The sequence below is a fragment of the Pipistrellus kuhlii genome, unplaced genomic scaffold (genome assembly GCF_014108245.1).
Source record: "Pipistrellus kuhlii isolate mPipKuh1 unplaced genomic scaffold, mPipKuh1.p scaffold_m20_p_52, whole genome shotgun sequence".
NCBI classification, from domain to species: domain Eukaryota; kingdom Metazoa; phylum Chordata; class Mammalia; order Chiroptera; family Vespertilionidae; genus Pipistrellus; species Pipistrellus kuhlii.
The window spans coordinates 2,181,809-2,206,238 of NW_023425554.1; the positions used below are offsets into that span (position 1 = coordinate 2,181,809).

At 56.7% G+C, this 24,430-nt stretch overlaps 2 protein-coding genes and 1 long non-coding RNA gene across 3 annotated transcripts; 1 reads left to right on the top strand and 2 right to left on the bottom strand.

The window, feature by feature from the left end:
• The first annotated feature begins 145 nt into the window (after nucleotides 1-145).
• Nucleotides 146-4,535, top strand: GTPBP3 (GTP binding protein 3, mitochondrial). The gene is made up of 9 exons (XM_045573577.1): nucleotides 146-395; nucleotides 885-1,132; nucleotides 1,227-1,313; nucleotides 1,403-1,605; nucleotides 1,800-1,872; nucleotides 1,968-2,111; nucleotides 2,249-2,414; nucleotides 3,049-3,327; nucleotides 3,495-4,535. The coding sequence occupies exons 1-9, from the start codon at nucleotides 343-345 to the stop codon at nucleotides 3,718-3,720; spliced, it is 1,479 nt and encodes a 492-aa protein (XP_045429533.1). The 5' UTR covers nucleotides 146-342; the 3' UTR covers nucleotides 3,721-4,535.
• Nucleotides 4,536-10,625: 6,090 nt separating this feature from the next.
• On the bottom strand, nucleotides 10,626-23,530 carry LOC118706582 (plasmalemma vesicle associated protein). Its single transcript, XM_036416002.2, has 6 exons — nucleotides 23,103-23,530; nucleotides 18,948-19,044; nucleotides 18,129-18,841; nucleotides 16,230-16,287; nucleotides 16,049-16,127; nucleotides 10,626-10,813 (listed from the first exon to the last, which is right to left on the bottom strand). Exons 1-6 carry the CDS (start codon nucleotides 23,469-23,471, stop codon nucleotides 10,807-10,809), a joined length of 1,323 nt encoding a protein of 440 aa, XP_036271895.1. The 5' UTR covers nucleotides 23,472-23,530; the 3' UTR covers nucleotides 10,626-10,806.
• LOC118706583 lies at nucleotides 19,066-19,924 on the bottom strand. The gene is made up of 3 exons (XR_004984064.2): nucleotides 19,754-19,924; nucleotides 19,520-19,522; nucleotides 19,066-19,246 (listed from the first exon to the last, which is right to left on the bottom strand). It is a non-coding gene; the product is annotated as an uncharacterized LOC118706583 (long non-coding RNA).
• Nucleotides 23,531-24,430: the final 900 nt, after the last annotated feature.

A 24,430-nucleotide genomic window follows, 5' to 3' on the forward strand; every position in this document is an offset into this window, starting at 1 on the left:
GCTTGATCGAGAAACTGGACTCGAACTCTCCCCTCTCTAATTCCCACCCCGCATTTCCGGTGTTTCGGATGCCCGCAAGCTCTAGGATCTTAAAAATCCTGTCTAGTGTTGCCCGGGGAAACGATTTCGCTGCAACCCCACGTGAAGGCCCTGCCTCTTTGCCAGGCACCAGCCAATAGGAACGCAGATCCTCGGTGGGTTGGACGGTGTGTCTATTCAGGGGCCCAATGGGAGCTGCGAATCCTTGAGCGCTTTCCCCTCGCGCCGCGGAGTGGGCGGGGCCTCCTTCGGGGACTCGCCACCTCCGGGCCGGGCTGGCCGGCTGGTCGCCGCGGGGAATCCATGTGGCGGGGGCTCTGGACCCTGGCAGCCCGGGCGGCGCGTGGGCCTTGCAGGTGGGATGACCGGGGGAAGCGGTGTGTCTTCTGGGGCATTGCTTGGGCTGTAAATCCTCTCCGTGGATGGGGCTTGGGGGCTCCGTTCCCTGCGGCAGAGCCAACCTCTGAGCCCCGATTTTTGGAAAGATTTTTTGCAAAAATCGGGACTTTTTAAAACGCCGCGGGACCCGGAAAAAATTGTTAGAAATCTGGACTGTCCCGCCAAAAGCGGGACGATCTAGTCACCTTACCAAGCCCCAACCTACTCCGCCCCCTGCCGCAGTCACCTGGCCTCAGGGTCCTCAATCCGGTCACCCTCTGACCTCAGGGTCCTCAGTCCGTCACCCTCTGGCCTCAGGCCCTCGGGGCTCCCCACCTCCACCCCCCGAGCCGCAGAGCCTGCTTCCACTTGGGGCATTTCTCCGCTGTCAAACCCTCGACCCAGCCTCCTGCCCTGCGGCAGAGCCTGCCTACGCGATGCACTGACTCTCCTCTCCCTTTTCCCAGACCGTGCGTGCGCCAGAGCAGCGGTGCCGGGGCTCCCGGGTCCGGGGCCACCATTTTCGCTCTGAGCTCCGGCCAAGGCCGCTGTGGCATCGCGGTGATCCGGACCAGCGGTCCTGCCAGCGGGCACGCCCTCCGGAGCTTGACTGCGCCCCGGGAGCTGCCGCGCGCCCGCAGCGCCAGCCTGCGCCTGCTCACCGACCCGCGCTCCGGGGAGCCGCTGGACCGCGCCTTGGTGCTCTGGTTCCCAGGTGAGGGTCCTCGGACCCCCAGCCTTCCGTAGCTCCCAGGACCCAGTAAACCACCGCAGGCTATATATATGCCCTCCCCTCCTCCCCACACTAGGTCCCCACAGTTTCACGGGTGAGGACTGTGCGGAGTTCCACGTGCATGGAGGCCCGGCCGTGGTGAGTGGCGTCCTGCAGGCCCTGGGTGAGTCTTCAGCCTGGGGTCCGAGGTCTGGCCCTGCCAGTGGGCCTGGGTGGGCGGCCAGGGTCTCAGCACCTGCGACCATCCCGCAGGCAGGGTGCCAGGGCTGCGGCCTGCGGAGGCGGGCGAGTTCACCAGGCGGGCCTTCGCCCACGGGAAGCTGAGCCTGACTGAGGTGGAGGGGCTGGCGGACCTGATCCACGCAGAAACCGAGGCACAGCGGCGGCAGGCCCTGAGGCAGCTGGACGGGGAGCTGGGCCAGCTCTGCCGTGGCTGGGCAGAGACGCTCACGAAGGCAAGTCCCCGTCTGCCCCTTCTCTGCCTCAGAGATCCCCATCTGCCCATCCCCTGGAGGAGAGCTTCTGGTCCATAAACCTCCGATCTGACCCCCTAAGTCAGGCTGGACCTGGGCAAATTGGGGGTGGGGACAGACGGACGGCTGGGGGTTAGGTTCCTGGGTGGTGACACCGCACACCTCCCCTCCCCCAGGCTCTGGCCCACGTGGAGGCCTATATCGACTTTGGGGAGGATGACAACCTGGAGGAGGGCGTCCTGGAGCAAGGTGTGTTTGCCTGGGGGTCACGGGTGGGGACACCCAGCATTGCAGTCCCTAGAAGCCCCCTCACCCCCTCCTCGCGGCTTTTCTTTCCTCCACAGCCGACAGCCAAGTGCGAGAGCTGGCAGTGGCCCTGGACACACACCTTCGAGATGCCAGGCGCGGGCAGAGGCTGCGCTCCGGGGCGCACGTGGTGGTCACGGGACCCCCCAACGCGGGCAAGAGCAGCCTAGTAAACCTGCTCAGTGCGTGGGGGTGGGCAGGGGCGGGGCCGGGCCGGGAGGATAACAGCTCTCGCCTGCCAGGGACTGGAGCTTGGGAGAGGGGCTCCCTTGTCTTCACGGACTTCGGCCCTTTTCTCTGACCCCCTTCCCCTCCCCAGGCCGGAAGCCGGTGTCCATCGTGTCGCCGGAGCCGGGCACCACCCGGGACGTGCTGGAGACCCCCGTGGACCTGGCCGGGTTCCCAGCGCTCCTGAGCGACACGGCAGGGCTGCGGGAGGGCCAGGGGCCGGTGGAGCAGGAGGGTGTGCGGCGCGCCCGAGAGAGGTGGGTGGGCAGACAGGGTGGTGGGAGAGGGAAATGTGGCTCTTCCTTTCCTTGCTCTTCCTCTTCTTCTTCTTCTTCTTCTCCTTCTTCTTCTTCTTCTTCTTCTTCTTCTTCTCCTTCTCCTTCTCCTTCTCCTTCTCCTTCTCCTTCTTCTTCTTCTCCTTCTCCTTCTCCTTCTTCTTCTTCTCCTTCTTCTCCTTCTTCTTCTAAATACATTTCATTGATTTTTTACAGAGAGGGAGAGAGAGGGATAGAGAGTTAGAAACATCGATAAGAGAGAATAATCGATCACCTCCTCTTGCACACCCCCTACAAGGGATGTGCCCGCAACCAAGCACATGCCCTTGACCAGAATCTAACCTGGGACCTTTCAGTTCGCAGGCCGAAGCTCTATCCACTAAGCCAAACTGGCTTCGGCTTATTCTTCTTTTTGAATCAGAAGTTTAACCAGGAACTCTGTGATTTGGGGAGAGCAGCCTTTCGATTTTTGCCTCTGCCCGCATGTTCTGTCTCACCCCTGACACTCAGCTCCATCCCTGTCCCCAATGCTCTGTCCCGCCCCCACACTCGGCCCAGTTCCTGAAACCGCTCTGCTCTGGGCTCCCTTCTCAGCGGGTTCTCCCTGCTCCTCCAGGCTGGAGCAGGCGGACCTCATCCTGGCTGTGCTGGACGCCTCCGACCTGGCCTCTCCATCCAGCTGCGACTTCCTGGACACGGTTGTCACCCCCGCCATAGCCCGGAGCCCCAACGGGAACGGCCAGCGCCTCCTGCTGGTGCTGAACAAGTCGGACCTATTGCCCCCCGGGGGTCCGGACCTCAGCCCTGAACTGCCCCCGCACCTGCTGCTGTCCTGCCTGACCGGGGCGGGGCTGGATGGCCTCCTGGAGGCGCTGAGGAAGGAGCTGGCTGCAGTGTGAGCCTCGCCTTGCCCACCCCACAGCCTCTGCCCACATTCCAGTGCGGGCTGAGCCTCGGCTCTGGGCACGCGCCTGCCTGCAGCCTCCGTTTCTGTCTCTGCAGAATGAGCATGCTCCCCCCCACTATAAAGCTGAGGGAGGCCATGTTCTTTGTCGCTCGCAGGTGTGGGAACCCGTCCACTGGCCCACCACTTCTGACGCGGGCCAGGCACCAGCACCACCTCCAGGCTTGCCTGGACGCCCTCGGAAGCTACAGGCACGCCCCCGATGTGGCCCTGGCGGCCGAGGCGCTGCGCGTCGCCCGCGGACACCTGGCCCGCCTGCACGGAGGAGGGGGCACCGAGGAGGTCCTGGACATCATCTTCCGGGACTTCTGCGTGGGCAAATGAGGGGCCGCTGCGGCTCGGGCCAGGCTGGGGGGACACCGGGAGCCTCGCGACGTCTGGGAACGGCTGAGGCCAGCGGCCGGCAAACTCGTTAGTCAACAGAGCCAAATGCCAACAGTGTTTGGTTCTGTTGACTCATTGAGAAATTTCCGATTGGAATTTCTTGGGAGAGCCAAATTTTTTAAACTTAAACTTCTTCTAACGCCACTTCTTCAAAATAGACTCGCCCAAGCTGTGGTATTTTGTGGAAGAGCCACACTCCAGGGGCCAAAGAGCCGCCTGTGGCTCTCGAGCCGCAGTTTGCCGACCATGGGCTTAGGCCAAGCCAGGTTTTCACTTCCTTGGGGAAGAACTTGACCCAGAACATGAGTGAGCTCCCTGTGGCTGGTGGTGACCACGCTCTCGCTGGTCAGATTCCCCCACGGGGACTTGCTGGGGTTCAGGCCCTCGAGTGGGGCTGAGTAGAGGTCCCACTGGGCACCTAGCCTGTGGGAGCAGCAGTGAGGGTTGGGAGGGAGTTAGAGTCTCAGGGGTCTTTTTTTCATAGTGTTAATGTACTTTGTAACAAACCAAAGGAAAAAATCTCAGGTGATCCGGAAACGTGGAAAACTCACCACCACCGCTGCCGCTGGTGTCACAGCATAACCTGTGTCCTTCTAGAACTTTCTTTGAGTGTTTGTATACTTGTGAATGCACCTGTAAAACATATTTTATCTTGTATATTCTACATAAACACTGTGTGTTTATTGCTCTGCAGGTTGTCATTCCTTTTTCAATATTCATCTTGAGACTTTGTCTCTTAAAAGTGACTTGCAAAATCCTGGGGGCCCTGCTTCCTTTCCAAGATTATTCGTCTCTGTCGATTGATTGATTGATTGATTGACTGATTCCTTTGCTCACTTAGTGAGTATTTACCAATAACCCTCTATGGTCTAGAATTGTACACATATTTTACTGGGTCTTCATAACAGCACAATGCAGGGCCGTTCTGAGGATGAGGAAACCGGCTTGGAATAGTAGGTGGTGGCGGAGGTGCGGCTTTGGGATTTGCACAGAGGTCTGTGCGAGTCAGAGTTACTGTGGGCCTTCGGTGTGCAACGGAGTGCAGGGTGCTGGGAAGGCGGACAGAGCACGCAAGCATCACCTCGCCCCTTGTTGGAGATCCAGCTCCTTCCAGTGAGGTCTCCTGGCTGCTGTGTGACCTGGGCTGTGACCTGGTTAGGGACCTGTGGCGTGAGTTCCAGGAAGAGCAGGGGTCTGGACCTTTACGACATAAAGAGCCACTTGGACCCGTTTCCGAAGGAAAAAAAACACCCTGGGAGCCACAAAACCATTGCGACATTTAAAACAAATATAACACTGCATATATTGTTTCTTACTTTAATGCTATATACCGGATCGTGCAGTTAGCTGTCAATCTGAAGAAAAAAAGGACTTTTTCACTTAACAATGTAAAATATATTTTTGCAAATTAATAGCTAATTAAAATATTTAATTTACCTGGTTAATGGGATTTTTGCTCCTGAACCTCAGTGCACAGTGTCAGCACATCAGGGCTGTAAGACGTTACCTTCATTTTCACACAGGCTTGCAAGTTGTCGGAGCCGCGGTAAAGCTTCAAAGGAGCCGCATGCGGCTCTGGAGCCGTAGATTGCCGACACCTGCCCTAGAGGGAGGCATTTTATTCGGGACTTTCGGAGGGCCTGCTATGGTGCTGACCAACCAGCAGAGGGCGCCTTGCTCTAACAAGGAGGCGCCTGGCCATCTTCTAAGGTTCTAGGATTCAGGCCTCTACACCCCTCCGGCAGTTTACAAATATCAACTCTCCCTGCCAGGAGGCGGGAACTGAGTCTCAAACAGGGTCAGGATCTTCTCCAGAATCAGAAGAAGACCCCCTCCGGGAGCTGAAGACACATGGCTCAGCTTCCGGGGGGCAGGCGGCCAGAGGCTGGCAGGCGGCCACAGTCGGTAGGAGAGGGTCTTTAGGAGGCTCCCACCACCCAGCCCCGTGTCCTCACCGACTTTATAGCAATATGTCGCTATTGATGGATTTCTTTTTAAAAAAATATATATTTTATTGTTTTTTGACAGAGAGGAAGAGAGAGGGATAGAGAGTTAGAAACATTGATGAGAGCCGAAACCGGTTTGGCTCAGTGGATAGAGCGTTGGCCTGTGGACTGAGGGGTCCCGGGTTCGATTCTGGTCAAGGGCATGAACCTTGGTTGCGGGCACATCCCTGGTGGGGAGTGTTCAGGAGGCAGCTGATTGATGTTTCTCTCTCATCAATGTTTCTAACTCTCTGTCCCTCTCCCTTCCTCTGTGTAAAAAATCAATTAAAAAAAAAAGAAAAAAAAAGAAATATTGATGAGAGAGAATCATCAATCAGCTGCCTCTTGCACACCCCACACTGGGGATGTGCCCGCAACCAAGATACATGCCCTTGACCGGAATCCAACCTGGGACCTTTCAGTCCGCAGGCCGATGCTCTATCCACTGAGCCAAACCGGTTTCGGCTATTGATGGATTTCTTTGCTTATTCAGCAGCCAGGATCGCCCCTGAGTGGGGTGCTTCTGGAGGGAAAGGGTTACTGAGAGCTGCGTCCATGGACATTACTAGTACGCCCATTTTTCAGAAAAGCAATTGATGCCCAGAGAAAAAAAGTGATAACATAGGTCCAGGGGGGTACTCGTCCAGATGCCACGAGTGGGGAGGGTCTGCAGGCTCCCAGGAAGGGTGAGGGTGGTTCAGGGGGGGCGGGAGAGGCCCGGGGCAGGATGCCCGAGCCCCCGCCTGCCTCCCCCTAGGCCCTGGCACAGGGCTGGCCCAAGGTCCTTGGCTACCGTCCCTTTTTTTCCAAGAAGGGTGAGGTGGTTTGTGGGAAGCAGCCGTGGGGGTTATTTATAGAGGTCACAGGAAATCCCCAAAGAGTCAGAACCTCACCCGGTGGCTGGACCACAGGGTCAGGGAGGGGGTCTGCCAACTGCTCCCGGCTGGCACTCCGTCCCTGCCCCTCCCCAGAGAGCCCCGAGCTTGGGTGAGTCAGCGCTGCAGGATCAGAGCCAGAAAGAGTGAGGGGTGGGCTGGGGCGGCCCCAGGAGGAGGGAGGGCTGCACCGGGGCATCCAGGAGGGCTGCCTGGAGGCGGAACCTCGGGCTGGGCCTTGGAGGAAACAGAATCAGTCAGGAGAGAAAAGGCCTTCCAGCCCGAGGGTACAGCACACATTGCAACAAAGCGCCAGTGAGTCTGCACAGAGAATTAGATGTGCAGGGCAGCTGGAGGCCAGGGCTCATTGCACAAGGGGGCAGGGGCACGGGGGAGCTGGGGGACCGGACTTGGGGCTTGCGGAATGGAAAGCCATGGAGGGTGCAAGGAGAGGGATGTGGTCAGACCCCACGATGGAAAGATCTCTCTGGACCAGCCCGGGGGCCATAGCGGAGGCAGAGGCTGAGGTCCAGGTGCTGGAGGACGGAGCCGGGGATGAGTATGGGGACCGGCCAGAGGGAAGGCACCCGGGATGCTCTGAATGGCAGAGACCAGCTAAGCGTCGCAGGCCTGCACCCAGGGGTCCGGAGAGTTTAGGATGATCGTATGGCACTCATTTCTCAGAGGAGAGAGTGGAGGCCGAGAGGGACTGAGCCGAAATTTGAATCGGGGATACCTGGCTCCAGAACCCACAGTTCGGATGGTGGGTGGTGGCTGGGACTGGCTAGAGTCAGCGGGCCATCACTTGAGGCTGCTCAGGCAGGAGACTCAGGGTCACGGAGGTCCCGCTTCCTTGGAGCCTCCGGACGGTCTGTCTGGCCGGGCTCACCCCCTGCCCTGGCTTGGCAGGGCCGGCGGGGGCAGCCCAGTGTTTCCTGAAGCAGCTGTCTCTCTCACCCATGTTTCCGCATCCAGGAAGTATCGCTCCTTTGTCCCTCCAGACGGGCCTTCCGAAGCGTGTGTTCAGCCCCGGCTCCTCATGACTCACACCCCCCCCCCCCCCCCCCGCCCTGTCCCGGGTCCCAGGGGTTGGGCTGGGAGGGAATCCAGGTGGGGGAGGGGCGGGGACAAGCTGAGATTCTAGATCACAATTTTAGGTTGTTTTTATGTCCCTGACATTTGCTTTTTTTTTTTTTTTTTTTCACCTGGAGTTTTTATAGTTCGTAAACAAGACCTCAGGAATAGGGTAACTGAGTTAAAGGGTTGGTGCATTTTTATTTTGATTAACTATCGCCACACTGCGCTGGCCTGTTTGGCTCAGAGGATAGAGCAGACTGAAAGTCCCAGGCTGGTTTCCGGTCAAGGGCACATGTCCGGGTTGCGGGCTCGATTCCCCAGTAGGGGGTGTGCAGGAGGCAGCCAATCAGTGATTCTCATCACTGATGTTTCTCTCTCCCTTTCCCTTCCTCTCTCAAATCAATAATAATATATTTATATTTCTCGTCCCACTAATTTCCAGAAGGACTATGGTGATATTTTAATTCCTGTAGGAAAATGTCCTTTTCTTTTCTTTTTTTTTTAAAAACATATTTTATTGATTTTTCACAGAGAGAAAGGGAGAGGGACAGAGAGCCAGAAACATCGATGAGAGAGACACATTGACCAGCTGCCTCCTGCACACCCCTTACTAGGGACGTGCCCCCAACCAAGGTACATGCCCTTGACGGGAATCGAACCTGGGACCCTCAGCCGACACTCTATCTACTGAGCCAAACCGGTCAGGGCAAATGCCCTTTTCTTTACGTCTTCACCAGCAGTAGGCATTATGGCTTTTCACCATTCCCCGCCTCCTGGACGGAACGTGATTCCGTTTCTCTGACGTGCTTTGCCCCGCGGCCTGCTGGGTCGGTGGTCACGGAGTGGAAGTGCTCCCAACGCAGGCCGCTGTCCTTTCCGGCAGCCCATCTCGCCACAAACAACAAAACAAAACAAATGTCCTGCGACTTTTGTGATTTTGTTCCTGGAATAATTTTGGCAAGGAGGAGTTCCTGCGATTCAGCGCAGGCGGCGGTAACCTCCGCAGTGCACCGTCGCCAAGGCGCGGGGGATCTTTGCAAACGCAGACAAATGAGAGCTGCAGAGGGGTCATGTGCACCGTAAGGAACGGCTGCTGTTTTAGAGGCACAGAATTAGCCCGGCTGGGGTGGCTCAGCGGTCGAGTGCCGACCCATGAACCAGGAGGTTCCAGTTCCATTCCGGGTCAGGACACACGCCCGAGTTGCTGGCTCATTCCCTGGTGGGGGGTGTGCAGGAGGCAGCCTGATCAACGATTCTCTCTCATCAATGCTTCTCTCTCTCTCTCTTTCTGAAATCAATAAAAACATATTTTTTAAAAAGTAGCTTCTCTTAAAAAAACAAACAAAAGAAACAAAATTGACAACAATTCTGTCTCTTTCCACACGGAGATGCCCAGAGCTTGGGGGGCGGGGGGTTGGTGCACCCCCACAATTATTCCTGGTGGAAGCTCCTCTGGGGTGGGGGTGGTCCAGCTCTCATCTTCTTTCCAATCTTCTGCTCCAGGCCAGCTGGTGCCTTTTTATTTTTATTTTTAAAAAATATATTTTATTGATTACAAAGAAAAAGGGAGAGGGATAGTCAGAAACATTGATGAAAGAGAAACATGGATCAGCCGCCTCCTGCACACCCCCCACTGGAGGGTGCTCGCAACCAAGGTACATGTCCTTGACTGGAATCCAACCTGGGACCCTTGAGTTCGAAGGCCGACGCTCTATCCACTGAGCCAAACCGGTCAGGGCTAGGTGGTGCCTTTTTTTTTTTTTTTTTTTTTTAATATATTTTATTGATTTTGTACAGAGAGGAAGGGAGAGAGATAGAGAGCTAGAAACATCGATGAGAGAGAGAGTCATCGACCAGCTGCCTCTTGCACACCCCCCACTGGGGATATGCCTGCAACCAAGGTACATGCCCCCGACTGGAATTGAACCCGGGACCTTTCAGTTCCCAAGCCGATGCTCTATCCATTGAGCCAAACCGGTCTCGGCTAGGTGGTGCCTTTTTAAAGTATAAGTCACGACTCCGGAATCTTTGAAGGGATTGCTAACATTTATTGGGTGCCACTAACATGTCATAGGGAACACAGGCAGGGCGGGGGTTAGGAGGGAGGGAGTGATGGAGCAGGGCCCGTGCCAGCCGGGAGGGGGCCTGTGGGCTGGGTTTGCCCGCGGACCAGATGCCGCCTGGCGTGCGTGTGAGGAGGCCTGGGGACTCTCACGGATGGAGGTGAGTGCCTTCCTGTTCTCACTTCCCCAGGCCCCAAGTGCTGTGGGGAGGAAGCACGGGGGAGATAAGGGCATCAGAAGAGTGGCAGGGGCACAGGGAGGGCTGTGAGGGGACTGTGGGGGCCTTGGCCTGTGTGCGGAGGGCTGTGATAGGGGGTCAGGGTTTGGCAGAAGTGTCTGTGTAAAGTCACCTGTCTGTGTGTGTGAGGTCACGTGTCTGTGTGAGGTCACGTGTCTGTGTGAGGTCACGTGTCTGTGTAAGGTCACGTGTCTGTGTAAAGTCACATGTCTATGTGTGTGAGGTCACCATGTCTGTGTAAGGTCACGTGTCTGTGTAAAGTCACATGTCTGTGTGTGTGAGGTCACGTGTCTGTGTGAGGTCACGTGTCTGTGTAAGGTCACGTGTCTGTGTAAAGTCACCTGTCTGTGTGTGTGAGGTCACGTGTCTGTGTGAGGTCACGTGTCTGTGTAAGGTCACGTGTCTGTGTGAGGTCACCGTGTCTGTGTAAAGTCACCTGTCTGTGTGTGTGAGGTCACGTGTCTGTGTGAGGTCACGTGTCTGTGTAAGGTCACGTGTCTGTGTAAGGTCACCGTGTCTGTGTGAGGTCATGTGTCTGTGGAGGGTCACGTGTCTGTTTGTAGGGCATCGTTGCCACGTCTGTGGGTGTCATGGCAGCCTCTGGTGGGAGGGTTGTGCTGTGTGGGGTGGGCCTGTGCGGGGATGGGCACGGGGTGCAGGCCAAGGTGCCCACGGAGGGTGTTTGCACGGAGGTCGCCTGACGGGGTCCCCCGCGGTGGGTGTCTCGCCGCCACGGGTCTGCAGACTGGCACGTCGGGACCCGCCCTCCGTCCTCTTCCGGAGCCTTCTCAGCCGCTGGGGCAGAAAGGAGATGGGAACACAATGGCGATCCGTCAGGGAGGAGCACAGACATTGTGGCCTGCCTCCTGTCCTAGCCCCCTGCGTCCGCCAAGGACTCTTTCCCTCCTTTAGGTTCATCCTTCCCAGCAGATTGCTACCGCACTTTGGGAAGCTGGGACATCTGTCTGCCTTCTTAGGACACAGGAGCAAAGCCCGAGGTTCAGAGAGGCCACCTGCTGCGTCTGTCTGCCTCCCCCTTCGCTCCCTGAGGCCTCGGGGGTTTGCCCTAAAGTAAGGGGACCAGACGCCCCGCTTTTGGCGGGACAGTCCCGATTTTTAACAATTTGTCCCGCGTCCCGCGGCGTTTTAAAAAAGTCCAAAAGATTTAACAGAATCTTTCCAAAAATCGGGGCTTTTTAAAAATGCCGCGGGACGCAGGACAAATTGTTAAAAATCAGAACAGCCAAAAGCGGGACGTCTGTCCGCACCCACCCAGCACTCACAATCATTCCCAGGAGGGTCCCCCCCCCCCCCACGGCCGCCCAGGACAAAGCCAGATCCTCTTAGTCTGGAATTCAAGGTTCCACCCACTATTCTCCACCAGACCTCCTCTCAAGGGCTCAGATCCTGCCACAGTTCCCCAGACTCCAACGACTATTATTACCTCGCTTCCACTCCCCCGCCCCCTCCCCTCGCAGGAGCCGTCCAGCTGCGGTGGGCCCTCCCCCCACCCTGGCCTGGCAGAGGTTCCCGCGAGGGGTCAGGGGTTGGCGCAGAGGCTATTTCCTGGTGGGGGAGGAGGGGCACAGCCAAGTCCCGCTTCCGCTGCCCCCTCCCTTCCTTCCCCGCTCTTCCCTGGGGCCCGAGCTCACGTTCCTCGGCTGGCTCCCGTCCACCCCTGTCTCCAGCCTCAGTCTGACGCATGCTTCACTCGCTCCTGCCCACCAGCCTGCAGGGGGCAGGGGGGGCAGCCCTTGCCATTTTTCACAGACTGAGGCTCCCAAGCCCCCATTGCTGACCTGAACCTTAAGGTGCGGTCGCCTTAACGCTGACCCCTGGCTCCTGCCAGAGGGTGCGGACACCTGAGTCGGATTGCCTGCTCCTCGGACAGCGGCTCAGGGCTCCCAGCATCCTCAGCACAGCTCAGAGCCCTACCCGACCCTGACCGGTCCGCTTTCTGCCCCCTGGTCGCACTGTCCTCAGCCTCTGGTCATTAGGCTCCAGCCTCCCCAACCTCCTCACTCACTCCCTCCCTCCCTCCCTCCCCCACTCCCTCACTCAATCACTCACTCACCCCCAGGCCTGGTTCTGTCTCAGGGCCTCTGTATGGACTGTGCTCCCTGCCTGGCTAAGTCCTCCCCCTCCCAGCTCCTCCCTCACCTCCTTTAGTTCTCTGTTCAAATGCCACGTGGAAAGAAGCCTGCCCTGGTCCCTGTGGAAAATTCTAACCTTCTCATCCTCCCTCCACTCCTTTCTTTCTTTTTTAATATGTATTTTTTTAAATTGATTTCAGAGAGGAAGAGAGAGAGAGAGAGAGAAACATCAATGATGAGAGAGAACCCTTGATTGGCTGCCTCCTGCACGCACCACGCTGAGGATCGAGCCTGCAACCCGGACATGTGCCCTGCCTGGGAATCGAACCCGGGACCCTTCAGTCTGCTGGCCGACGCTCTACCCACTGAGCAAAACCAGCCAGGGCCCTCCTCCCTGTCCTGCCTCGCCCGTTGCCAGGGGCCTTATAAAGCCTGATGCCGATTTGTCGAGTGGATTATCTGTCTCCCCACAAACTGTGAGCGCTATCGGGGCGTAGGATCCTGAGCCTTATTCCCGCCTGTGTCCTTGGCACCCAGCGCCGGCTCAGAAATACGGGCTGAGTGAACAAACAGATCGCAATTGTGATGGCAACAAACGAGCCGCGCTCGCCGAGGGCCTGGCTCCGAGACAGGGCTGGCCTCCACCTCCAGCCTCCCACATCCTGCCTTCCCGCGTCCAGCCACAGTCCCAACAACGTTTCCGTAATGTCTGTCTTCATCTCTAACGTGTTTTTTAAAATTAACTAAATTGATCTCCAATGGACACTAGTCTTAACGCGTAAAGGAAAGCTCATGCACTTGCCATTGACAGAAAATTACCTAAAAACGTGCGCTTAGTGCTCTGGCCAGGGTGTCCCGGTGGTTAGAGCATTGCTGGTCAAGGGCATGGACCTGGGTTGTGGGCTGGATTCCGGCCCTGGTTGGGGCTCATGTGAGAGGCAACCAATGGATGTGACTCTTCTCTCTCTCTCTCTCCCTCTCTCTCTCTCTCTCTCTCTCTCTCTCTCTCTCTCTCTCCCTCCCCCCCCCTTCCTTCCACTCTTTCTAAAAATCAATGAAAAAAATATCCCCTGGTGAGGATTAACAAAAAAGAAGGGGGGGGTGGGGAGTGCAATTAAGTAGCAAAACCTTGTCCTGGCAGGAAGGGCTCCATTGGTTGAGCATGGTCCCTTCCATCAGAAGGTTGTGGGTTCGATTCCTGGGGTCGGGGCACATGCCCAGGTTGTGGGCTTGGATCCCCAGGAGTGGAGTTGCAGGAGGCAACCAATCCGTCCAGAGTGCTAACCATTACACCATGGCTTTGTAACTCAGGAGGCAACCAATCCATCTCTCTCTTTCTCTCTCTCTCTTTCTCCCTTTCTCCTTTCCTCTCTAAAATAAACAGAAACATATTTAGAAAAAGAAAAGAAAAAAAAAGCAAGATCTCAAGTCTTGGTAATGTCGGGCCCTGGGTCTCCGTGAGAGCAGTGTGTGGGCGGCCGCAGGGCGGTGAGCACCAGAGGAGACGTTCTCGGAACGCAGCACGCACAGGAACAAAAGTGGGAGGCCATCAGCTCCCAGCCCGTGGGGCTGCTGATCGGATGCCGGACCTCGGCCGGGCCTGATGGGTGCCCTGGAATTCGGTTGCTTTGATTCTCTGGCCAGAGGTTCCCCCTGCGGCCCTTAAGCCCAAGCGGATGACCCCGGCCTGCATGACCCTGCCCCTTCGCAGGGGGAGGCACTTGAAGGCTGGAGCCAGAGGCCCTTCCTGCGGCCCCTCGGGGAGACGCAGGGGGGCCCAGCCCTGAGCGCACATTGTTCTCTCACCAGGGGGACGTCATGTGGGGTAAACAATGTCAAGAGCTTCCCCGCTCTGGGCCGGCCGGGACGGACAGGCCTGGCTCCGGCCCTGACCCTCTGACGCAGGGCCCGGCCTAACGCTTCCCTGGGGCCTCAGTCCCCTCTCTGAGAAATGGGGATAATAATAGTACCTCCTTCCTTGCCACGATGGCTGCGGGCCAGGAGGGAGGAAGGAAAACAGTTTGCTCAGGGCAGGGGCTTCTCCCTGCCCTCTCGCTTCCCCGTCTGCGGGCTGCCTGAGGCGGAGGAATTTTGCAGGGAAGAGTGAGGGGGGTAAGAGGAGGCGTAGTGGGGACGGAGGCACATGTGGAGAGCCCTGAGTGGTTGACAACAGACAGCTCTCTGGAAGTCTGGACCCGCGGCCTGCATTCAGCATTTAGCACCCGAGGTTAAAATAAACCCAGGCGGACGATAGCGTGGGGGCAAAGCCATGGGGAAAACCACAGGCTCTGGAGTCGGAGGGATCTGCCTTAAAATCTTGGGTGCCTCTGGGACTCCAGATCCTAAACTGCCGATGGGCCAGCCCTTCCCCGGGCCCCAGGCCGTGGTGTGTTAGAACGGGAGTGTGCACAGGGCGTGCTGGGGGTGGCGGCCTGAGCCACCTTCCCGGTGAGAAACGGGGGCCCATTGGGTGGATAACCGGCTCCTGGGAGGTGGTGAGGGGGGCAGAGGCATGGAGCCGTGACCTGAGCATGTGCTAGGCGGCCCTGAGGCTCCCCGCTGAGGCCCCCTGGGCCCCTTCCTTGCTCCAGCCTCTGGGGACAGCACTTTACAGCTGGCAACGCATTTTCATGCCCTTGGTTTCAGGGGCCCCATTTTTGTAGGCGTAGAAAGTGAGGGGTGGCCGAAGCCAGTTTGGCTCAGTGGATAGGGCGTCGGCCTGCAGACTGAAGGGTCCCGGGTTCGATTCTGATCAAGGGCATGTATCTTGGTTGCGGGTACATCACCATTGGGGAGTGTGCAGGAGGCAGCTGATCAATGATTCTCTCATCATTGATGTTTCTATCTCTCTCTTCCTTTCCCTTACTCTCGACAGACAATAAAAATATATTAAAAAAAGAAAGAAAGAAAGTGAGGGGTAGAGTGAGGGGCCAGGGTCACTCTCAGATGCTGCTCTCCCTCTGTCCCTTCCTCCATGCCAGCCCCTCCTCCAAGTCCAAGCCACTGGGCCCTTGCGCTGACTGTGCCTGCTGCCTGGAGCATTGTCCCACCTGCCCTCCCCGGGCCTGCTTCTGCCATCCTCCAGTTCAAAGGTGCCCTGCTCACCGAGCCTCTCCCTTGCCTGTCTGGAGTCTGACCACCTGGGTTCAAGTCCCAGCTTGCTCCTCTCTAGCTGTGTTACCCGGAGCATGATGCACAGCCTCTCTGTGCCTCTCTCCATCCTGTCAGTGGAATAGTAGCTCACCACATGATAGGTTGAATGAGTTAATAGTGCAGAGTGCTTAGCCCTAGCCTGCAGACTGAAGGGTCCCAAGTTCAATTCCAGTCAAGGGCATATATCTTGAGAAGTGTGTAGGAGGCACCTGATCGATGTTTCTAACTCTCTCTCCCTCTCCCTTCCTCTCTGTAAAAAATCAGTAATATATATATATATATTACTGATTTTTTACAGAGAGGAAGGGAGAGAGATAGAGAGCTAGAAACATGGATGAGAGAGAAACATTGACCAGCTACCTCTTGAACACCCCTTACTGGGGATGTGCCCGCAACCAACGTACATGCCCTTGATTGGAATCGAACCTGGGACCTTTCAGTCCATAGACCGTTGCTCTACCGCTGAGTCAAACCGGTTTTGGCTAAAATATATTTTTAAAAAATAGCGCAGAGTGCTTTGAACTGTGCCAAGCTCACACTAAGCACCCAATAACTGTAGGCTCTTGGTCACTCTTCTTATCACGGCTCCATCGCTACCGCTCTTGCCACTAGTTTCATGAATGGAACTGCGTGCATCTTGGTCACTACTGTGTCCTCAGGGCCCGGCGTGGGGCCTGGTACATGGCAGGCACTCAATTAAAGAAGCAGCAAGTATGAGACGAGCCTCTCTCCACCCCTAGACCTGAACGAAAGCACTGAGACTCAGACCTGCCCAGGACCTTACCTGGACGGGACTGGGTTGCCTGCAGGGGGCCACTGGGACTCCAGGATCTTCTTTTTGAATTCCTCCAGGCTCACTGGGTCTGCGGAGAGAGGGTGTTAGGCCCAACCTGTGGCCTTAGTAGCCCCTTCCCCTGGGCTAGAAATAGGTGGCAGCTCCCCTTTTTGGCTCTGCCCTCACTCACCGATAGGCTGGGGGTTGGGGGCAGGGGCCACAGGTCTTGGCATAGACATCGGCAGCGACTGTGAGAAGAAAGATAGAGGGAGGTTGGCGGAAGCCGGGACCCCTGAACCAGAGTGCCAAGGAGATTCCCCCTCCTTGCCCTTGGCTCTGAGGTCCTTCAGGGTGGAGAGAGGGACAGGTACACATGTGCTAATGCGGTATCATCGTCACCTTTGTCCACCTGTCCTCAAATGACTGGGGATTCCAGGGACTGGATTGGCTTAGAGCTCCCGGAAACCACTCTACAGGGCTGGCCTGCCTCAGTCTCCATTCCAGCCTCAGGGCCAGCCTGACCCCAATCCATGACCCCGAGTCCATCACCCAACCCAGCCCCCTACAGACTGAAGTCGACCCACTCTGAAAACCACTGGACCCCAATTCTCAATGCCATGTCTTGAACAACCTTGAGCCCATCCCCCCAAACTTGAAATCCCAAACCTGTTCTGAACTTAAGTACCTAAAATCCAATCCCAACATGAAAACGGAGCCTTCCTTAGAATCAAGCCCCATCCTAAACCCAATCCCAGTGACAAATCTGATCTGATGTAACTTTAGATCTAACTCTGACCCAAACCCATCACCTAGCCCCCGTCACTATGAAGAATCCAACCCCCAACCCCATTCCCCTAATCCCAGGCCTGGGATCCACTATGGCCACATACAGACAATTTCCAAAGTAAGGCTCAATCCCAACTCAACCTTAGACCCCCAGTCTCTACCTGAAACAGAACCCCACCCCAGCCCCAACAAAGATCAGCATCCACACAACCTCTGTTCTAGATGTAGCTTTGAGCCCCACCCAACCCCAATGTATCTCCATCCTAACCCAGGGTCACCTAATCTTGCACCTCAAATATATCTCAATGCCAGCCCAACTCATCTCCCTACCAGCCATCCTAAATCCAACACAACTTCCACTCCAAACCCATGGTCAATACCCCTCCTCATGCCCATGAAATCCTAAATCCGCTCTTGGCTCCAAACTTCTAATCAGCTCTAGACCCACAAGCTACCTGCACCCACCTGAGTCTCAATTTCAACTTCAGTTCCTCAACCTAATCCCATCCTAGATTCACTCCTCATCCAACCTTAGGCCCTGCAGCCCCTGACCCAACTCTTAACCTTTTCTCATAACCTAAACTCCAAACAATCCCATTTCTAAGACTAATGAGATGGAACCCAAACCTTAGTCCAAACCAACTCTAGACGTGGCCGTCACTAAGAACTCATTGTGACCCAACTCTAAACACCAATCACACATCATATCAAGCCTTTCGCTAGGCCTGCCTTAACCCTCACTATAACCCTTAACCCATTGCCCCTGATCCTTCAGCTCAACAATTCCCAACCCTGACACCAAGCCTCAATGAATTCCTATTCTTCACCCTAAACTAATTTGGAGGCCCATCCAGCTGCCCAAATGCAACCCCAATCCTTAACCCTTTCTCAGTAATCCTCAATTTCAAACTCTACCCCAATCCTAATGCCAATAAAATCCTACATGAATAAATACATACCGGTAGTCACAATCTTTAAACCACCTCTAGACTCAACAGCCATCTATGTGGGACCCTACCCTAAATTCTCAGTCCACCCTCAGTGCTTCAGCTCAGCCTGATCATAAAGCCACAGACGTCCTAGATTTACCCATCCATGAACCTTGGGCCCTACAGCCACCCTACCTCCAACCCCAGTCTTAAGCCTCCATGCTTCCTTAGTGTTGATCCTATTTGAGACTCGGTCCCTATCCTAATGTCAGTGAAACTCTCCAGTGAGTCCTAACTAACCCAAACTCAAACAGACTTCACAACCAAGTTTCACACCACCACCAGTGCCGTCTGATCCAGAACCGTCAGCCCACCTTGGTCTTTATGCAGGTTTCCAGGGCGGAGTTGCTGACAGCCAGCTGCATCTTGAGGTGCTCGGCCTCCCGCTTCCTCTCCTCCAGCTCCTTGGCCAGGTTGTCACGCTCTTTCCGCAGCGCTGCCTTCTCCTCCAGCGCTAGCTGGGTCTGCTTGGCACACTCGGCCTGGAGCTTGGCCTCCCGGGCCTGGGCTTCCTTCTCTACCTTCTCCTTGGCCTCCTGAAGGGCCCGCAGGCTCTGCGCAGCCTCCAGCTTCTGGCGCTGGAGTTCTGAGTTCTCTTGGGCCACACGCTGGATGTCAATCCGCAGGCTCTGGGCCAGCTCCTCCGCCTTGGTGGTCATGAGGGTAGGCATGTGGTCGCAGATTCTCCGTATGGAGGCCACTTCGGAGCCGATGGCATGGTACGGGCTGTAGCTCAGCGTTTCGAGGGTGCGCGGGACGATGGAGTCCCTCCAGATGTTGCGCAGGTCCACTGCGAGCTTGTCCTTGTCCAGGGGCAGGCAGAGGGCCTCCACCTTCTTCAGCTGGCTCTGGGCCAGCTGTTGCTCCTGCCGCTGCTGCTCCTGGGCCTTGTTGCATTCCGCCAGTTGCTCCTCCACCACCCGCTTGCTCAGCCCCACGCCCTCCTTGTCCCTGGTGCACACCGCCTTCTCCTTGGCCAACTCCACCTCTAGCAGCTTGGTCTTCTGGTTCAGAGTGAGGAGCAAGGCTGCAGGCACAGGAGGATAGGGCTCAGGGAAGCTGGGGGGCTGCCAAGGGGAGCTGGACGGGGAGGCCGCCACCCTGGCTCCCCGCTGCCCAGAGCACGCACTCACCGTTGCAGCTCTTGTTAGTCTCCTTGAGTTGTTCTTGGCATTGTTTCTCGCTCAGGATGATGGCGGCCATGTACTTCTGGTTGTTCATGTAGCCCGTCTGCCCGGAGAGGACACAGGACAGGCCTCAGAGGGGCCCGTGGGCCCCCTGACCCCGAGACTGCCCAGACCCCCAGGGCTGAGGCCCCCGATCCAGCACCCAGGGGGCCCCGTTTGCCCCAGTTCCTGAGGGCATGGCCTCTTTAGGGGGAAAGCTGGTCTGATCTTTGAAAGCTGTTATGATGATTACCCTGGCCAGTGTCCTCAGTGGGAGCAGTGGCTCTCGACCTTCCTACTGCCATGACCCTTTCATACAGCTCCCCATGTGGTGGTGACCCCCAACTATAAAATTATTTCCGTTGCTACTTCATAACTGTAACTTTGCTGGTTTTATGAATTGTAATGTACATTATCTGTGTTTTCCGATGGTCTTAGGCTCTACAGCAGCGGTTCTCAACCTGTGGGTCGCCTTGTGGATTTGCTTATTCTACACATTTTATCTCAACAGAATCAGACACTACGTGGCCTTTTGTGACTCACTTCCGTCCCTCGGCATCCTGTTTTCGGCAACCTGTCGTGACCCACAGGTTGAGAACCGCTGGCAGGGTCGCCTAAGATCATCGGGAAACACAGATATTTGCATTACGATTCATTAACAGCAGCAACATGACAGTTATGAAGTAGCAACAAAAATAATGTAATGGTTGGGGGTCACCACAGCATGAGGAACTGTATTGAAGGGCCCAGGCAGCAGAAAGGTTGAGAACCACTGGGTTAGAACCACAACGGTCAGCCTGGGAACCGAAGGGTTATAGGTTTGATCCCCAGCCCTGTTCGGGGCCAGTGTGCCAGGAAACCAGTGGATGTTTCTCTCTCTCCCCCATCCTCTCGCCCTTCTACTCTAAAAAGCAATGGAAAAAATACCCTCAGGTGAGGATTTTAAAAATGTGTCATAATAAAAAAAAAAAAGTGTTATGATTAATACAATTTGGCAATAAAAAATATGGAGGCAGTGACACATGCTCCAGTCTGGACGGACCTTGACAACATGATCCTGAGCGACGGAAGTGAGTCACAAGAGGCCACATGGTGCCTGATTCTATTGAGATAAAATGTGTAGGATAAGCATGGCTCCCAGGGGCGGCGGAGAAGGAGGGATGTGGAGTGTGTCCTTTTAGGGTGACGGGAAACATTCTAAAGTTATCTGTGAGGACGGCTGCACAGCTCCGTGAATGTGCTAAAAAGCATCGAACTGTGCCCTTTAAACGGGCCAGCTACACGGCACGCGAATTAAACTTTTACGATTCCACAGAGGCCATGCCTTCCGAACTCTGGAACAAAGCCCTCCGCAGAAATATAACAAGTGAAGAAAGATACGAAGAGGGCAGAGTCTTCCTGCCATCTCTGGTCTGACTCCTTGTCCTTGGGAAGTCCGGCCGGTGCGAATGCCCTGGGGCTAAGGGAGCACAGAAATAGCTCGGACACTTCCGGTGGCTCTGCTTTCCAAAGCCTTAGCCGCCGTCTGGCCGGTGTGGCTCAGTTGGTTGAGATCCTCCGGTGCACCAAGAGGTCGCGGTTGGACTCCCGGGCAGGGCACAGGTCCTGGTTTTGGGCTCGATCCCCCGCAGGGGGCGTGCAGGAGGCAGCCCATGAAGGGTTCTCCTCATTGATGCTCCTGTCCCTCTTCCTTTCTCTCTGAAATCAATGCAAGCACATCTGTTTTAAATATCTTTATTGATTTCAGAGAGGAAGGGAGAAGGGAAGAGAGAGAGAAGCAATCCATGATGAGAGAATCACCGACTGGCCGCCTCCTGCAGGTCCCCCACTGGGGATGGAGGCTGCAACCCAGGCCTGTGCCCTTGACTGGAATCGAACCCGGGACCCTTCAGTCCACAGACTGACGCTCTATCCACTGAGCCAAACCAGCTAAGGCCAAACATATATATTTTTAAAAGCCTTAGCCTCAGAAGGGGGACATGAGTGGGATCCAAACATGAAGTGAGACAGGGGTATTTCCAGTTAGGACCAGTGTCAGCACAGGTGGGGGTGGGGCAGCGAGGGGCTTTATCTGAGCTGTTCTTAGAAAAGCCTTGAGAGATAAGGATTTGACCTTTTAAAAATCACTCCATTCCATTTTCCTGTCTCTCCCAGGGACCCAGGACAAGAAATGCAGTTGCATTTCCAGAAAATTTAAGAAAAATCATGTTTCTTGGCACTGCCAGAACTGGGGAAAGACCAAGATTCACATCCGCTCCCATCAGACACGGGGGTGGGGTGGGGTGGGGGTGGGGGGCTGCTGGAGCGGGGCCAGGTGGGTCTCGGGGCTCCCCCACGACCATCAGCACCCCCTTCTGGGGGGTGGGGGGGTGGGAACCAGGATCCCCTCAAGACCCTGGTCGGCAAACCTCGGCTCTCGAGCCACACACGGCTCTTTGGCCCCTCGAGTGTGGCTCTTCCACAAAATACCACGGCCTGGGCGAGTCTGTTTTGAAGACGTGGCGTTAGAAGTTTAAGTTTAAAGAATCTGGCTCTCCAGAGAAATTTCAGTCGCTGTCCTGTTGACATTTGCCTCTGTGGACCGATGAGTTTGCCAACGACTGCCTCAAGAGACACCCCTGAGGGGTTCAAGCCTAGAGGAATTTGTCAGCTCAAAGAGGGTGGGGGGTGGGGGGGAGCATGACTTTCCAACGTGAAAGTTGTGAAGGTCTAGATTCTCAGCTTTCTCATCTACAACAGGGAGTCAGGACGCCGGTGAGCGTGAGCGTCTAACACTTTGTGATCCGATTCCTCCCCAGTGGCTCCTGTGTGGGATGTGCCATGTGACCCGAACTGGCTGGTTCCCAGAAAGTGAGCCCCCCCTTCGCCCCCAGGCTGGCTGGGGGGGGGGGCGGTGTCAGGGAGTCACAGCTCTGCCCTGAGCTCTGGGGAGGGATGCAGCCCATGCTGAGGGTCCGAAGGGGACCCGCCCTGCTTTGGGGCTTGAGGCGGGACCTGCCCCCATTCCAAAGGTCACTGGAGACCCGTCCTTCCCTGGGGGCTGAGGGGAGACCCTCCTGCTCTGGAGCCTGAGGGGGACCAGCCTGCTCTCAGGGCCCGAGGGGGACCGGCCCCATTTGGGGGTTTAAAGAAGACGTGCCCTGCCCTGGGTCTGAGGGCAGACAAGGCCCTTTGTCCCCACCAGCCTCTCTCCCAGTCCCAGGAACTAAGACCTCCGCAGACAAAGAGCGTGTGTGGCATGTGTGCGCGTGTGTGTGTGTGTGTGTGTGTGTGTGTATGTGCATGTGCGTGCGTGTGTGCGTGTGTGCGTGTGTGCGCGTGTGTGTGCGTGCACGCGCGTGTGAACACAGGGTGGCCCAGCGGGTTTGGCATAAGTGCCAGGGGGTAACAGTCTCCATGAGACCCTCACGTGTGCCTCTGTGACTTTCTCCTGGGAGCCCCCTGCTTCTCAAGCCCCCACCTCCCCACCTGCAAAAGGGTTTGGGGTTTCTCCCTTCCTCTTGGGCTTCTGTAATGAGAGACTATTTCTCCAGCGGAGCCAGCCTAAGGCAAAGGCCAGCTGTCCGCACTTAATGCTAAGAAAGAGCCACAGGTCCTGAGTTTTTATCTAGCCAGTTCTGCCTGCAGTGCATCTGCAGCCGGCACGTTCTGAGCCTTTTATTGCATTAAGTCACGGGCCCAGGGCTGGTGCTGTTACACGAATACTTGTTTTTAGGTTAAGTATACCCAAACCATTGCATGGGATGTACTTACACAAACAAAACGCGCATTGGTGACCTGTTAGGGCTCCTCATGCAAAAGGAAGGGTCTGGCGCTGGCCAGGGTTCTCAGTGGTTAGAGCATGGGCCCCGCACACCAAAGGGTCTCGGGTTCGATTCCCAGTTAAGGGCACATCCCTGGGTTGCATTCACCCCTAAACTCAGTCAGGATGCCTCTCTCTCTCTCTCTCTCTCTCCCTCCCTCCTACTCTCTCTGAAAAGCAAGGGAAACCATATCCTCAGGTGAGGATTCAATGGAAAAAGTAAGGCCTGCGGCCCCCCATTCCGTGGCTGGGGAAACGACGCTCGGAGGGGTGAGGTGCCTTCCCGGGGTCACCGGGGCCGGCGAGGGGCCCCGCCTTACCCGGTCGGTGTGGCACTGGCGGAAGCTGGCATTGATCCGGTCCAGGTCCCGGCGGGTGCCCAGCAGCATCTGCATGATGGCTTCCTTGGCGCGGGTGGTGAGGTTGAGCTCCTTGGTCAGGTTGGCCTGGGAGGCCGAGAGCCCCACCACCTGGCTGTACAGGCCCTCGGCCCGGCGCTCGGTGTCCCGCAGGTTGGACTCGGTGGCCACGTGCACGTTGCCGTAGACCATGAAGAGCACCAGGCCCAGGATGATGAGGAACTGGATGAGCGAGACGAAGAGGAAGAAGTAGCGCAGGTAATACCAGCAGCCGCGCGAGCCGCCCCCCGCCCGGGCGTAGGCCCCTCCGTGCTCCGCGGCCAGGCCCATCTCCCGCCAGGGGTGCCGCCCGCCTGTGCCCTGGTGCTGCTGCTGGCTGGGCCACTCCGGGTGGTGGCGTGCCCCTTCTGGGAGTGTTTATATTGCTCCTCTTAATACTTCCTCCGCTGGCTCCTTCCTGGCCAGGAGGAAACGGGAGCCTTGGGTTATCTCAACACTCCCACCCGGCCGTGAAGGGAAGGGGGGGGGGGCGGGGGCAGGGACCAGGCCCTGGCTGGCCTTTCTGGGTGGGGCGCCAGGCGACCGGGCGCTCTCTGAGCCTCAGTTTCTCGGCCAGCCCCCGCCCTGTGCCGGGCGCTGTTCTCAGCACTCGCAGCAGCTGAAGGCGCCCAGGTCCTCGCCTGCACCGTGAGGAGGAGGGAAGCGGTGAGAGGCTGCCCTGGGTCTCCAGCTATGGGTCCCCGGAGCTGGGCTTCCCCCCCCCTCAGGTGGGTGCCCACCTCCCAGGGCAGTGCCAAGTGCGTGAGCTAAACTGTGCGGAGTGCTCAGCTCACAGAGGGAGGGCAGAGGGTGGGTGGCGGCGGCTGCCTGACCCCAAGAACTGTCATCCCACCAACCCGGCTCACGCAGGAGCTTAAGAAGGTGCTCCCTGCCCTAGCCGGTGGTGCTCAATGGATAGAGCGTTGGTCTGGGGACTCAAGGGTCCCAGGTTCGATTCCGGTCAAGGGCATGTACTTGGTTGCAGGCACATCCCCAATGGGGGGTGTGCAGGAGGCAGCTGATGGATGCTTCTCTCTCATAGATGTTTCTGACTCTGTCTCTTCCTTTCTGTAAAAAATCATTAAAATATAAAGAAAGAAAGAAAGAAAAGAAAAAAAAGAAGTTGCTCCGGGATTAGCAGCAGGAGCAGCAATGATGTTGGGGCGTGAAGAGCCGGCGTGGCTGTGTGGGTTCGAGGGAGGGGCTTCTCCAGTCTGAGCCTCAGCTTCCCCCGCTGTGAGGTGTGTGTG